The sequence below is a fragment of the Gekko japonicus genome, unplaced genomic scaffold, assembly GCF_001447785.1.
Source record: "Gekko japonicus isolate JY-2015 unplaced genomic scaffold, Gekko_japonicus_V1.1 scaffold43, whole genome shotgun sequence".
NCBI classification, from domain to species: domain Eukaryota; kingdom Metazoa; phylum Chordata; class Lepidosauria; order Squamata; family Gekkonidae; genus Gekko; species Gekko japonicus.
The window spans coordinates 822689-838979 of record NW_015173123.1 but is presented as its reverse complement, the minus strand read 5'-3'; the positions used below and the strand labels follow the sequence as shown (position 1 = coordinate 838979).

General features: G+C 47.4%; 1 protein-coding gene across 5 annotated transcripts in view; it reads left to right on the top strand.

The window, feature by feature from the left end:
- Positions 1-16291, top strand: part of KSR1 (kinase suppressor of ras 1) — a 96753-nt gene that overhangs the window by 48643 nt on the left and 31819 nt on the right. For 3 of the 5 annotated variants that reach the window (XM_015421921.1, XM_015421919.1, XM_015421917.1), the window contains exons 5-8: positions 10768-10828; positions 12990-13073; positions 14621-14682; positions 14789-14898. In XM_015421921.1, the coding sequence (XP_015277407.1) occupies positions 10768-10828; positions 12990-13073; positions 14621-14682; positions 14789-14898 (317 nt within the window). The remainder of the gene's footprint in view (positions 1-10767; positions 10829-12989; positions 13074-14620; positions 14683-14788; positions 14899-16291) is intronic. The other 2 variants (XM_015421922.1, XM_015421920.1) reach the window with 1 other exon arrangement.

The following is a 16291-nucleotide window of genomic DNA, read 5'->3' as shown; positions in this document are numbered from 1 at the left end:
GGCTGCGTCGCCTCTGGTTACGCAGCTTCAGGGGCGGGGTTTCCCCCGGGGCCCAATTCCGCCGCGGTGGAAATTGGGCCTCCAAAGCGGGGGATTCCCCGCCCCCCGGGCCCATTTGGCAACCCTAAGATAGATCCAGGTGGCCAGCCGTGTTGATCTGAAGCAGTGCAACAAATTTAGTGTCCCGTAGCACCTTTAAGACCAACACAGGTTCATTCAAGGTATGAGCTTTTATGTGCACATGAAAGCTCATACCTTGAATAAACCTTTGTTTGTCTTAAAGGTGCCATTGGACTCTAAGTTTTTTGTTTTGCTACACTGAGATAGTCTTCTGCCTCATAGATTAGGAAAATATATACCTTCTCCCTATTCCAAATCTTGGGTGAGGACAAATTAAGAAATAAAATGAATGCATAGGGCTTCTGGAGGATCTATAGAAGATTCCCACTTACAACCAAATGCGCTGATCTGAGAGCTGCACACGAGAGGGTCTCTCTCTCTCTCTCTCTCTCTCTCTCTGTCTCTCTCTCTCTCTCTCTCTCTCTCTCTCTCTCTCTCTCTCTCTCTTTCTTCCAAGAGGCTCTTGGAAACAGAAGGACAGAGCTCTGAGGCAGGCCTGGAAGCAGAACAGCAGTAGATTGAGCAGGGGATAGCAAGTGTCTAGGTAGCAAAAGGTCTAAGTGGATGTTGGATCTGAGGGAGACGCTGCAGGGAGCCTGAGCAGAAGTTCAGGCTGTAATCCAAAGAGAGCAACCCAGAGGCGAAGGCATGTGGGGCGGGGCAAAGCAAGTGAGCTGGGACTCCCCCCCCCCCGCGTCTGCAGTCGGAGTTGGGGGTGGTGCTGGCAGCTCTCTAAATGCGAGCAGGCCTGGTGATGAAAAATATTTGAATTTCCCAGGCTTGGGGAGAGGAGGGGGAAGTTAGTGGACAGGCAGCTGATTGGCTGGAGATGTGGGGAAACTTCCAGTTCAGAAGAGGCAGGGGGGGAGGGGAGGGGAGGCGTGTCCAAGGTGAGGCTCAGTGGGATGTGGGGTGCTGGGTTAGGGGAGGCGCTCCATCCAGTCAGAGCAGAGGTCCTCAGCCTGGGGCCTGTGGGGGCCGTGGTGCTCCCAGCACCTTTCCGGGCGTCTCCTGAGTGTTCCTAGGAAGTGGGCGGGGCCAGGTGGGTCTCTTGCCCAGCAGGCTTCTGATTGGCCACCGGGGATCCAATGAGCTGGGCAGATTAAAACAATGTTGTTTCAGCAGCAGCTGCCAGGGTTGGTTTTATTTACAATCTCTCCTCTTTTCCAGAGTATTTTTCTAATGATCCCTCTTCTCCCTTACAGCCAGGCTTCCTCTGGTGGCAGCCCCTTTGTGGTTGCGCCCATCACCCTGTGCAAGAATTCCAACGGAGCCTGCAGGCTCAAGAGGCTGGGGACCCCCCCCCCCAGCTAGAGGCTGATGTCATTGAAGCTTTTTTTGTTAGAAAGGCATGGCTAATGGAGCCCTGTAGAGCACTGGGACTGAGCCAAGTGCATGGAAGAGGAGTCTGAGAGCGGCTTGTGTGTGACGGTCAAGGCCGCTTCCCCATGGCAAGGTGTCTCCATTTCTGCATTTAGTGTCGCAGCAAGTGCAGAACATTTGTATTGGCAACAGACTGCCCACATGGGAGTTTTCCGCCTGCTTTCTTCTGTCGGCAGCTGTTTCCCCTGCATTTTTCCTCGCTGCATTCCTGGAGGACTTTTTAAAATGGGCACATGACCCAGGGTTCTTTTGATGAAGATGGGTATCCCAGTCCTGCCTGTTCTTATACCAACACCTTCTGCCTCCTGTTTTACAGACAGCCCAAAGTAGAGCTTCTGGACTCTGGTCACAGGACAGCAGCAGATCATGGTGGCAAATTTAAAAGCAGACCTCATGTGACTGAAAACTGACCATTGGTTGTCTGCTGTCACTGTGGCAGGGTTGTTAGCTTTTGTATTGCAAAACCTAACCCTAACCCTAACCCCAGAAAAGACACATTTGGCTCAAGGGGCCAGAGTTTTGGTTGAGTGCAGTGGCACCTTTAAGAGCAAGAAAGTTTAATTCTGGGTGTAAGCTTTCGTGAACTTCCTTGGTCTCAAAGGTGCCACTGCACTCAGTCATTGTTCTGTTGCTTCAGACCAACGTGGCTGCCCACCTGGATTTTTTTCTTGGGCAAGTTGTTTTACCTTTGGGGAGGGAACCAGACTCTGCAGAGAGGGGCTCCCCGTGCCCAGAGAGGTGGGGGTGGTGCAGGGGGCAGACGGCTGGACTTAGGCTAGCAAGTGGTTTTTTAAAAGTTGTGTGCCTTCCCTTGAAGGGTCGTGTTGGGAGGGGTTGGTTTTTTTTTTGCATTTTGCAAAAAAGTGATAATACAAGTAATAAAAATGATAATGTGAAAAAGGGGGTAATTATGCTTTTCTAGCCTTCTGCTGGTGTCCCGGCAGCCGGCCTGGTGGGTGGAATTCTCAGCTGTCCAGACATATCCTAACTGGCTGGCAGCTCTAGACAAGGGTGTGTCTCTAAGACCAAGGGGTGAACTACACAATATGTAGTACTCAGGTTGGGTCTGGGTCCGCCATGAGGGCTCTGTCAGATATGCACTTGCAAATTCAAATCAGGCTCCACGGATCAAGGAAGAGAGCTCCCCACGGGGGGGGGGGGGGGGGGAGGGACTTGCAAGACCACATGAATTGTATAGACCCAAGGACAACCCAGGGGGAGAAAAATAGCATGTAGTTAGGGAGTTTATAGCAGTATTTGGAAGAACAAACAGCCATTTCTGCTGATTTCTCCACAGGAACATAATGGGGAGGGGGCCCCCTCAGTGGATTACAGTGGGAAAGTCCCATTCTGCAAAGTTCACAGAGGGGCTGGATATACCTCACTGGCTCCTCAGAATAGCACTTCGGGGGCCTTTTCCACCCTTACTACTCCAGGTCCTTTGAACAGCTCACTCTGTTTGCTGTCTTGACCCCTGTCCTGACCTCGCAGAGCTCTGAAGCCTCGTGCCCAGGCTCGGGCCAGGTTCTGGCACTTCCTTACTGCAATCACCTCAGTGGCATCAGGGAGGCTGGGTTGCCATTTTCCCCTGAGGCTGTCTGGGGTGTTGGTGTCTAAAGAGATACTTGCGAGGGTTTCCAGTCCCCTCCCCGGCCACCAGTGGGGGAAGGGGGGCCCAAGGTTTGCCAGATCCAGGTTGGGAAACTCCTGGAGATTTGGGGATAACACCTGGGGAGGACGGAGACCTCAGTAGTGGGGCGCAATGCTATAGAGTCCACCGACCAAAGTACCCCTTTTCTCCAGGGGAACTGATGTCTGTAGTCTGGAGATGAGCTGTAATTCCAGGGAATCCCCAGGTTCCACCTGGAGGCTGGCATCCCTAACTTGGACCCAAGTCCTAAGAACATGGCGGATCAGACTAGGGGTCCATCTGGTCAAGCATCCCATCTCATACAGTGGCCAACCAGTTGCTCTGGAAGGCCAACAACAGGGCCTAGAGACTGAGGCCTTCCCTGGTGCTGGGGTTCAGAGATTTACTGCCTCTGAACACAGAGGTTCCCTTTCATCCACATGGCTACTAGCCACTGATAGGCCTCTCCTCCATGAATCTGTCTAATCCCCTGTTAAAGCTGTCTCTGCCTGTGGCCATCACTCCATCCTCTGGCAGCGATGTCAACATTTTAATCACTCGCCGTGTAAGTCCAAATTTAGAAGAGAATGTCACACTGAGCAACAGCTTGTGCCTTTTGTCCCTAGCAACATACTACATTTTCTTCATCAGACTGGCCATGCTAAGAATCTCTGGGTTTATTCCAGAAGATTGTAGATGCAGTCCACAGAAACATGACTAGGAGGCAGAAATCTTGCTGTTTTATCAAACTGATTGCGTTAGTTTGGTCCCACAATGACTTGAGACGTAGTGGTAGACCACATGCTTTGTAAAGTCCCAAGTTCAGTCCTGTACGCCTCTTCTGAAAGCCTCTCCGTGACCTTGGGAAAGTATTCTCTGACCGAGAAGACAAATAGCGGCTCGAAGGATCAGTCGTGTGACTCTGTATTGGGCATTTTCTTGTGATTTATGTACAACTGACTGGGTTCCCCCCCCCTTCTCTCTTTTTTGTCTTTTAGATTTGGTAAGTGACGCACTATTTTGACCGTCTTCGTGTCCTTGCCCAAGGCTCTTCTTCATCCAGAGTTTGCTTCAGAACAGTAGGACCAAATTGTTATTAAATCCTGCGGTGTCCCTTAGGAGGTTGGGAGAGGATGAGGATGGGTGATAGTTTTTAAGAAATCAGACGAATCTACAGTTCGCCCCCCCACACACACACACCTTAGTACCTGTTGGAATTTAGGGGACTGGAACCCTATTCTTTATATATAGAAGTGGTTTGGGATCTCTCTCCCACACAATGCACAACTCTCTTATGGAACTCTCTGCCATAACATGTAGTGGTAGCAGACGTTTGTGGAAGGGACTGGACCAATTTACGGAAAAGAGCTCTAACAGCGGCTGTTATCCATGGTGGCTTATTGGAACCTCCATGTTCAGAGGGTCTGTGTCTTCAACATCAGTTGTGGGGGTAAGGGCCAGAAGTGTGTGTGCACTTCCTGACCTGGTTTTGACTTCTCCAGAAGTATTTTGCTGGCCAGTATGGAGAACAGGATGAGGAGCTAGACAGACCTGGTCTAGTCTGCTTTTGTGACTGCCCCCAAATAAATCTGAAGTATCTGAAGCCAGCCATAATATAGCAGCAGCTTAGCCTGAAAAGCCATGTGTTAGGGCTGTAGTAGATAAAGCTATGTTTAACCTCAAATTTGTTTCTCTCACTTACAAAACTTGAAGAAGGAGGTTTGGCAGAGTCCAGTTTTCAGAGCCAGAAGAATATTTATAAGTGTGAAGCCGAGCCCTTCCTGTAGGCTGACCTCCTGGCCTTTGTGCAGCCACTTCCTCCTCTGAATGGAGCTTAGTTTTGGTACTGGAGTTCAGCCGAGGGACCCAAAGTAGGGGCAGGGCAGGGCAGACCCGGGGGGGGGGGGCAGCCCACAGTGGGCAACAGGGTTTAATGCATACTCCAGTTTTCCCATAAAAATCAGCAGTTGCCCACCCACCTGTCTTAATTTGTGATTTGGGGGAATCTGGGTTAATGTCTACTGATCTGCTCTGTTAGCCCCTCCCCCCCATTCTGTCACCTATGCTTGTTAAACCAGTTTTTAAAAGGAATGACGTAATTCAACCTATTAAGTTTGAGCTCCGCAAGGTGTGAGTGATGACTAACTTCAAGTGCGCAAGGAAATGACAGTGGCTTGTAATTAGAATTCTGTGGCCTCGGGGCCAGAGTAGCAGTCGTGCCAAACCAAATGTTTATATGAGTTTATTTCCCTTTCTCTTTTTTGTTTGCTAGATGTTTTGAAATTAGTGTAAGGTGAAGTTTGAGGGTGTTCTATGTGAAGTGGAGGACTGCACAGTTAATAATGTTGGCTTGAATTGAAACCCCTGCTCTCTGTACACCATTTGCCGCTTAGGGGCAAAATTACTCTCGCTTTAAACATGAACGGTGGTTGTTGTGTATTGATCTGTGGTTCTGGTTTGTGATTGGTGAATCTTATGGTTTGGAATGTGGGCAGGCTGAAGGCGCTGCGGCTTTTATCGGCAGAGATGTAGCTGTTCTGCACAAGACAGGTGGTTATGTGGCACTTCTGTTCATTCGTGGAGCTGTATCTTGTGTCCTCAGTGGCCTTACTCTTTCTCCCTTGCTGCCTTTTGTGCCTAGAATTGCCTCCCAGCACAGTGGTACGATGCTGCCTTTCTTCCTTCATGCACCCCCCCCGTGCCCACTTTTCCCATGAAGCCTTTGACAGAACCCCGTTATTTTCCAAAAGCTACAAAGAAATAAGGAGGGGGAAAGTATAAACTACGGGAGAAAGTAAAGATAGCCACTAAAAACCCAAGAGGTGGTGGTCATAAAATGGTTACAATATAGCTTTAAGTCAAAGAGAGTAATTTGTTACATTTAAGGTGATCATTAAAGTTGCTTATATGCTTCAAGTCCAGATATTCTGACTTAGTAAAGTACAATACAAAAGAATGAGTAAATATTACAAAAAAAAGAAAACAAGCTTCAGAGAAAATTAGCATCTCATTTTTTGCCTCGTCTTTCTCTCAATCAATATTCTTGCTTGGGGGCAGCTGCCCCACGTTCCGAATCCGAATCTTCTTCAGTAAGTGTTTCATCATGGCTTCCCTTGTCCTCATCATCTTCCCCCTTTGGTCCAAGTTGTTGCTGCAAGAACTCACATGCTTTCATGACAGAGTCAGTTTCCCCCCTCTTATCTTTAAATTTGAAGATTATCCCTTCAGGTAGGATCCATTTGTAAGGGATGATATTCTTTTGTAAAAACAAAACCGAGTCTCTGTATTTTTTCCTTTTTTCCCTTATTTCAAAGGGAATGTCTTTCAAAACTCTTATCTCGTTGCCATCAATTTTAAGGGTAGTTCCATTTGTTGCCTTTAAAATCTGGTCCCTCACTTGTCTTTGGGAGAATCTAACCACCACATCACCGGGCAGATTATTTTTCTTTGTGTATTCTGAATATGACCTATAGATCACATCCATCTCACTTTGAAGAAAATATGCTTTTAAATTTGCAACCGGCCCCAAAGCATCAATCATGATCTGCTTAAGATTCTCCCCTTTAGTCTCAGGAACTCCCTGAAATCTCAGAATAAAGCTTGCCTTTTCCATTTGTAGCTGTAATAGCTGAGCTTCATCAGAGTTTCTCTTCTTTTCCATCTTCTGCATTTGTTTTTTAAGCTTTTTGGTGTTGGCATCCACTTCTTTCAGATTTTCAGCTGTTTGCTCTGCTTTTTTACTAGTCTCGTCTAATTGCTGTTGCTGTGCAGCAAAATTTTGACTGAGTGTCATTATTTGCTCCAGCAGGGGTCACAAATCATCTGTTAGCATCTTGGAGAAGTCTATAGTTACATCCTGTTGCGTGACCGCACTTGCTGGACTGGCACTTCTTGGAGGAGGCTTAGGTTTCGTAAGCTTATCTTTCCCCGTCTTTTTCAGCGCCATCTTTGAGGATGTTTACATTTAATAAAATTTGCCGAAAGTCTCTCAAGTCTGCAAACCGCCTGGAAATCTCTTGTAAGTTCCTTAATATAGTCCCGTATCGCTTTTAGTTCTCCCCCCCTTTAAAAAGCGTGTTTTAAGTCCATTTTATTTTCCGTGGGGGGTTCCCCCCTCCTTGCTTGTTTTTTGGGGGACTTTTAGCTGGTTCTCTGGTGCTCGCTTCAACCAAACTCACTCTTAATGTAGATCACGTAGATCTCGCCATCAGTCATTTAAAACGCTCGACCTCCACTTGCTTGCATCTCTGAGTCCAATACTGGAACACAGCGGCGAGACCGTCGGGGCATCGGAATGCCTCAATTCGGCAACGTGCCCCATGGCTAGGAACCCTTCGCAAGGGCTCCTGGGGGGCGCATACAATCACACCCCCATGTGCTGGTTCATGGATCGTGTCCTTGGGAGATCCAAAGAGACGCGTCTGCCATTAGAGCACCTAAACAGAAAGCTCTGAACCCCGTTAGTTCTTGCATGAATGCAGAGTCTTGCCCTGTTTCTCCCCACTTCCCTTCCTGTCTTGTCTCCCTTGCCTCAGAGTTTAGATTGCAGTCCCCTTGGGGCAGGAACCTGCTGCCTTGTACTCTGTAAAGCACTGTGCACATTATTAGCATTAACGTGAGTGTTACTTGTTGTCTTACACTGAAATGCCCTACTAAATTTTGCTTTACAACAATGTACTTATACAGTCCTTCAAATAAAACTGCATTCCTTAAAAAGTAAGTTGGACTTGCATGTCATATACCATTTTCATGTGCTTCCCATTTTTTCCTTGTTCCAAGCATACTTTCTTCACAAATACTATTGTTGCCTCTCCTGGATTACATTAGCTTTAAAGAAAGCCACTGAAAAGGGCTTAATCCAGCTGGGGCCCAGTGGTTGGCCCACAAACCAGACTGGACTGGGAAGGGAATGGAAGCAAACTGTATTGGATGGTGCTTCCTTCGGCATCAACGTCTCTTTGGCTGCGTGACCTTTGTAAATCCCCCCCCCCCCCCCCCCCCCCCCCGGCCTGGCTTCTGCAGTTTTGAAGTTCAATGGAAGGACATGTCTGCTTATAGTTGAAATGTGTGCGAACCAATTTACAGGAAATGAGTGGCTGGCTCTGGCATCCTGTAGCAAGTCATCAGCGGAGCTATTTGGGCAGATAATAGCCCTGCCCTGCAGCGTCACAAACTGGGATTTGATGCCACCTAGAGTTAGGCGTCAGGATAACCTGAAGGTGCTTTCAGAATCACCGGACTGAAAGAGAGCAGAGCAGTGGTGGCTGACCATGGTGCCCCCGCCCTCCGTCTGCTCGATTCCTGCCCTGAACGGCTCACAAATACTTGCTGCTGCTTCTGCAAGTCAACCAGTCTGAGGAAAACATACTTCTATTTCCAGAAAATGGAAGCTGCTAAAACACATTGGCATAATACTTGCACGTTTGATCATTTCAGACTTGGTCCAAGCAGTCACCAGGAGCCCTTCGCTTGCCTTGGTCCCTTTTCTGCTTGTGTTGCCTCCGTTAGGGAGCAGCACCCTCCTCAGCCCCTTCATCTGGGACTGGATCTGCTGAATCAGCACGTGGAGGTTCCCCCCCCCCCTCCCCCCCCCCCCCTGCATTTTATTAACTTTATTGATTTGAAGTTATTTCTTCTTTTGCTCCCCTGTGTCATCCTTCTACATTGGGGGGCGGGAGGCCTTTGAAACTATTGGGTGCTTTTTGTATAAGCATCATCCTAAAATCATTAAATAATTGAGACGGCTGTCAGGTCTCAAGGCTTCTTTTCTATGAAGGTTGTTTCTTGTTTGCTCAGTGCTTTGGTTTTATAAACTGCCTCAGAGCTGAGATTCTGGTGGAGAGCTTGAGATAAAGATGCCCCTCTTTGGGGAATAGTTGCCTTGCTTTTCATTGGGATCAGCTCATGCACCCCCTGATTGGTTGCCTCCAGTCCCAGGCGTTGGAGGGCTGGTGTGGTGCAGGCCTTGGAGTATCCGAGTATGATCCAGGTTCTGATCTCTGCTCCCCCATGACATGTGCTGGACCTGGGGCAGATCAGCCATTATGGCCACCCAGGGGCTTGTTCTGGTGGGCCGATGGCCTCCTACCTACACCTGGGCGAGCCCAGCCCAGCAGCAAGAAGGGCCTTCCTGGGCAGGCAGTACCTGGCCCATCCCTGTGAGGCAGCACCTGGCCTGCGTGGCCCCAAGCCCACGTGGGGAGGGGGAGGCAGTGCCCAAGGCCTCACAGCCTATCAGAGCCCTGTGTGAAGAAGAAGAAGAAGAAGAGAGATTGGATTTATACCCCATGGCCCTTCACTACCCAAAGGTGTCTCAGAGCGGCTTACAAACTCCTTCCCCTTCCCTTCCCCACAACAGACACCCTGTGAGGTAGGTGGGGCTGAGAGAGCTCTTGACAGAAACGGCTCTTTTTCAAGGACAGCTCTTATCAGAACTACGGCTTGCCCAAGGTCATCCAGCCCAGGTGCAAGTGGAGGAGGAGTGGGGAATGAAACCCGGTTCTCCCAGATTAGAGTCCACACACTTAACCACTACACCAAACTGGCTTGGAAGGAGGGGCCAGCTTTGCAGGCAGGCAGGCTTGCCCCTCCCTCCTTTTCCAGGGCCATGTTTGCTTTTGGTGTGCCCTTGGCTGGGCGGGTGACTCCAGTCCAAGTGAGTGAGAATTTGAACCAAAATCTCTCCCCCCCCCCAATCCAAACTGAGAGCTGTATATCTAATTCTGTTCTGTGGCTATCCACTGCAGCGTAACACTCCCTCTTGCCTCCCTTGGCCTTTTCTAATATCCTGCTACACCCGGAACACTTCCTGCTTTTCATTTTATGCTGTCGCTGCTTTATATTTCCCCACAACTAAAACCAGGGTCTGAGGACCGAGTTTTTGGGCCAGGTGCACACATCCCCAATCCACAAAGTCACACTCCTCAAAAGTTCTACCCTCAAGGAAGGGAAATAAAAGAAAGGGGGACAATATTCATTTTATGTTGCCTTTTATCCTCACCCCAGTTTATTTCTTTACAAGAAATGTCCTAGCTCCTTTTGAAAACTCTTTAAAAAAAATTGTGTGTTTTTGTTCCGTCCTTTCTGCAGGAAACTCAGGGTGTCCATTGTTTCATCCTCCCAACAACCCTGTGAAGCAGTTTAGGGTGATTGGCCCAAGGTTACCCAGTGGACTTCATAGCCAGGGGGTGGGGTGGGGGGGCAGAACCTGGGTACCTCTGAATCCACTAAACCACACTGGCTCCCATATGCCCAGCTGCACTTAGACAAAGGGTCTACAGCTCCACATTAGGATGCACCGTACAAAGCCAGATGTGCAGACTAGACAGCTTGTGATTTTTTTCCACAGTAGTCCCCGGTGGATATATGGGCCATTAAGGAACAGGAGGAGACTGTTGTAATTCTGGGAGGCTTCAGGCTCCATCTTGAGGTTGATAAACCTTACCAGCAACTCAGTTTACTGCACAAAGGGTACCAAGTTGCACATTAGAATGAATTCTGCTTCCTGCATTGCTGTCAGCCGATCAGGATCCTCTCATATGCCACTGGAACCGACTCTGCAGATCCCATTTGCGATCCAACTTGTATGTGCCTTTTTTTGTTAAACAGGCGCTGTCTTTATTTTGGTTTCTTAGATCTTCTCCATGGATCTCCTCAAACGGTACGAAGAGATATTGGTCTGTCTGTTACACACAGGTAAATAATGCAAAACACTTAATGATAAAAGAGCAGTTGTGGTCCAATTCTTCGGTTCATGACTGTTTGCAATTCTAGATGGGGACAGGCTTCACCTGCAGGGCAACAAGGGGTTACACCCACATCCTCTCACAGGAGCATTTAAGTTGCATCCCAGAAGATCTGTGTGTGGGTGACTGTATCTTGGGTGCATTCACTGCAAAAGGACTTTCTAAGGAGTAGCTTGAATGTTCCTTCTCAAAGATGGCACCTGTGCGGATGGAAGATGGACTGTACACTCCCACCCCACCCTGCCACAACATTGCAGAGGATTATGGGGCACATATTTGACATACTTGAAAGCCGGCTCTGCTAAGAGCAGCCTGCAAGCACAGACTTAAACACTGTGTCTGGCAATGGTGGACACTCCTCAAATTGTGCCATTTTTAAAAGTTTCCTTTGTTTGGTAGGGTTGGCCTGTTATGCCCATGGGCCTTCTTAATGTGATCCATTTTCCAGGAAAAACCGACTATGACCTTGTTCCTACTTGTAGTTCTTTGTCTCTCCGATACTGCCAGGCACATAACTGGCTCCCATCATGATTCTGACCTGATGGCCTCCCCCCCCCAGCGCACACACAAATGGCCTGCACAGCTGTAGCAGAGAAACTTTGAGTCCGCGCCAGCAGTCGGATTGCTGACTCCAGCTTGGGAGATTCTTGGAGGTTTGGGGATATGATGCCACAGAGTCTTCTCTCCGCAACTGCTGCTTCCTCCTCCAAGGGAACTGAACTCTGCAGTCTGTTGCAATTCTGAGAGGCTTCAGCCCAACTAGTTCTGTAAAAATATTCCCCACCACCACCACTGTGTCCAAGTGCCCAACTGGAAACCTGGCAAACCGCCGTGCAGAAATCCTGCCAGTCTGCCTTTCTTTGAGTTAGACCAGTGGTCAGTCTCAGTGCATGTATTTATTATTTATTAGATTTTTTTAATGCTGCCTCTCCCGGAACCTCCCTGAGGCAACTTTAAAAATAAAAATAATAACAACAAAACATTAAAAGATATTAATTAAAATCTGGCATCAAAAACATAGACCATAAAACCAGACTGCTGACAGCTTGAGTAGCATAGACTCCAAGCAGTCCTCAAGGGGAAGGACAATTTCACAGTCTGGAGGGAAGGCTGTTTCCAAACCTACATCAGGGTCAGTGTTCCCTCTAAGTTGAGTGAGTGTGAGCTAGCTCACAGTTTTTTAGCCTGCAGCTCACAGACTTTTGTCTTACCTCAGGAAGGAGGGCTCCAGAGCAAACTAATTTATGCAGCAGCCAAATCGCTCGCTCACAACTTTAATACCAGTAGATCACAAAGCAGAATTTTCGCACACAAGACTCCACAGCTTACAGGGAGCATTGATGATGATGAAGAAGAAGAGATTGGATTTATACCCTGCCCTTCACTACCCGAAGGAGTCTCAGAGCAGCTTACAATCTCCTTTCCCTTCCCCTCCCCACAACAGACACCCTGTGAGGTGGGTGGGGCTGAGAGAGCTCTCTCGAGGACTGCTTTTGAGAAAACAGCTCTGAGAGGACTTGTGACTGACCCAAGAAGAAGAAGAGATTGGATTTATACCCCATGGCCTTTCACTACCCAAAGGGGTCCGAGCGGCTTACAGACTCCTTTCCCTTCCCCTCCCCACAACAGACACCCTGTGAGGTAGGCGGGGCTGAGAGAGCTCTTGACAGAAACGGCTCTTTTTCAGGAACAGCTCTTATCAGATCAGGGTGTCTTTTTAGCTGGAAATACCAGGGGTTGCTGTGACCCCTCCAAATGATAGAGAAGTCTAGGGCTGTTTCATGAGGAATCGGGCCTGGGGTCCATCTAGTCAGCACTGTCTCTGCTCTGGCTGGGGTCTCAGGCAGAGAAAGGCATTTCCTGACATGGGCTCTTGAGATTGTTTGTAATGGGAGATGTCAAGGATCAGACCTCTAGGGTCTTCTGTGTGCAGAGCAAGGGCTCTACAACAGAGCTACAATCCTCTCTCTAAAAGGATGACTGGAAAATGGGAGAAAAAACATTCCTTACAAAGATACCGCCAACTGTCGAACCCATCATGTTTTATTTCTGTAGTTCATTGGTATGCCTTTTTTCCTCCTTACACCCCCATTGCTTTTTATCTTCCTTAGATTCTCTACAAAGTCTTGGCTCTCTCAGGTGTGCCAGGTGTGTCAGAAAAGCATGATGTTTGGCGTGAAGTGTAAACACTGCAGGTGAGTTTGCGAAAAGTTACTTCTATTGTATGGAAAGTGCCTCAGAGTGTGCAGTGTGACTCTGTATTATCTGCCATGGATGTGCATTGGGGCTCTGGAGCCCCATTCCTCGCTGTTCCTGAGAGTTTTATTGTTGTAAGGTGGCTGTGGGGGAGGAGAGAGTAGCTTTCTCAAGGCTATCCCAGCAACGCTCTTGGCCTGAGCTGAGCGTGGCATGATTCCAAGAAAGATAGAAATGAGTGAGAGGAAAAACAGGTGAACGCAAATGATGAGTGTGAGCCACTGCAGTCACACACATGAGGTCTTGGTTAAGGCTGGATGTCATGACCCCAGCTGCAGGCAGCCAACTGTACATGCATGCGCAGAAGGAAAGGACCCGGAGAATTTGGGGTGGGAGGGAGAGTGCATGGCACTGAGGGACTAGGCATACGAAGCAGCCATAGACTTGATCAGACCGTTTGTCTACCAAGGTCTACTCTCCAGGGATGCGCAGGTCTTTCATATCACTCACGATCTGATCCTTCTTTTAGCTGGAGATGCTGGGGATTGAACCTGGGATCTTCTGCATGCAAAGCAGATACTCTACCTCCGTGCCGTGGCCCCTTGTAAAGGCATCAGGCCTGGGACCAAACACATTAGCCAGGAACCCCCAAGTTGGGTTCTTCTAAGACACCCTTGCCACTAATGAAGGCCTCAGAGTCCCCAAGCCCTGCTCACCGAGGGAGGGGACGTGCCTGGTGAGACCCAGTGGGGAGATGCAGAGCACTTTCCTCCAGTCCAGGAAAGTTCCCTATCAAAGTCTTTGCCCTTCAGGAAAGGGGTGAAGCCAGAATTAATTAATTACCATATGGCGGTGTGTGTAGTATAGCCAGTAGACCCTAAGATTGTCTGGCAGCCAGAAGTTCAAGCTCTTTTAGCGTTATGCATCACCCGGCGGTGAGTGAGACTTGTTTTAACACAAGAGACGTTTCAGAGGTGGTTTGCCATTGCCTGCCTCTGCGTCATGCCCCTGGTATTCCTCGGCGCTTGCCCATCCAAATACTGGCCAGGGCCGACCCTGACGAGTTCTGGCTAACCTGGGCTATCTAGGTCCGGGTGGTGGAGCCTGAGAGGATATAGGAAGGGCTCAAGTGACCCTATACACTGTTGGCACAAGCCAGTGGGCCCCTGTGACCTGTCCAGGGTTCTGAAACTCCTGTTCCTGTCATCATGCTTGTGACCCTCAGTTCTTTGAGTTCCTCCTTTGCTTGTCTGGTAACTTTTCCTGTCTGCTGGGTTTGTTTACAGCCTTCCTGTGGCTTTGGCCTTGTTGAGTCTACAAACTGGGGAGGGGGTTAAGGGGCTGGTGGGACCCATTGTGCCAGGAATTTGCTAATTTTTTTTCTACAGGCTTGTGACTTTCTCAGTGGGACTTTCTCAGTGGGACTTCTTATTAGCAGGCATGTGAGTTCTAGCCACTGAGACAGCTGCACAGTCAGTCTTCCTAGGACTGTTCTATGTACCTCGTATAATCTAATGTGTATCTTATCTCTCCCTCTTTTTTGCAGATTAAAGTGTCATAACAAATGTACAAAAGAAGCCCCTCCCTGTAGAATATCTTTCCTGCCCTGTAAGTTTGGTCTCCCCCCACCCCCAGATTCGTAGCCATTTTGTTGCAATGAAAAAAATCCAGACTTCACACTTTCGTTTTCCTCTTCTGTTCCATCTGTCTTCAGTAGTACCAAGATTAAGGCGAACAGAATCTGTCCCTTCTGATATCAATAACCCAGTGGACAGACCTTCGGAACCACAGTTCGGGACTCTTCCAAAAGCACTAACTAAAAAGGTACTTAAAAAAAAAAGATACAGAATTCTTTACTTTAATGATGCAACTCTATCAGCCTAAAGGCCATGAACTGAATCACAAGAAAATCCCCTGAGATAAAATCACTCAATTATTTGCTATCTATCATTACCCGGGATTTTTTTTTTGGCAACTGATAGGGTTACAATAGGATCTGACCCAGCCAGCAGAAATTTCAATTCGTCATGTATGGGCTCATCAATAACTACTTGCAAACAAAGAGAAATCAGTTTCTTCCTTATGTGCCTGAACAGGCTGCACTCTAAAAGACAGTGTTCCAGTGTATCTATCTGCCCTGATGCTCACAACACATCCTGTTAGAATAAGGCCTATTACTATATCGAACATATAATAACTGAGATGGAATTGCATTTAGCCGAGGTAGCATAAAACCTCTCCTGTGGGTTTTTAAAAAAATTATATTTTTACTAAAAAAATTTAAGCAAAAACAACTACAAGTTTGATTTAAAAAGGGGGAAACAATAAAAAAGAAAAAGAGAAAGTCAAAGAAATGTACCAGTAAAACTTTCAAAATTTCTCAATGACACAGACTATTACAGTCACTTAATGTTAAGGCTAAAGTTAGGACACAGTTAGTTACCCTAAACAACAGAATTACCTCAACACTTCTTACATTTCTGTTTCTTAAGAATCTCCATAATCATCAAATCCACAAGTCATCAATTCATTTTTTCTTTTTCATGCAAAAAGTCAATAAGACGCTTCCAGTTAGCCATGAATGTAGATATCTATGTAGATACCGCTCATATTTGTCAGTATAACACCCAAATATTTCACTTTCTTTTCAACTTTAAAACCAGTTTTGTTCCTCAATTGTATTTGCTCTTGTAATTTCATATTTTTGCTTCTTATGTCTCTCTAAGTATTCCATAATACCTAGAACCTTCCTAATGTCGTCTTTTAATGGTTTTTTTTGGGGAAAACCACATTGATCATGAATGAATTATTGCAAAATTATTTTCAATCTTTCTGCTACAATTGTTATAAACAACTGATAACCATTGTTCAGTAAAGATATCAGTCTGTAGTTTTTAGTCATACTAAGGTCTTTCTTGTCCCTCCTTAGGTATTAATGTTACACTGGCTTCTTTCCAAGAGTCCAGCATCTTTCCACCTTGTAGAATAGAGTTCACTATAATCTGTAGTGGTTGCAAAAGCTCATCTTCAAAACATTTATAGTACAATCCTGGTAGGCCATCTGGACCTGGTACTTTTCCTGGTTTGATTTTCTTTATAGCTTCTACCACTTCGCTTGTCATTATCAGGCCATTGACAACATACCTTCGCTCTTCTGTGATCTTTGGCAACTCTTGTTTTTCTAGAGATGTCTCTATTTTTGTCAAAGGCACATCCT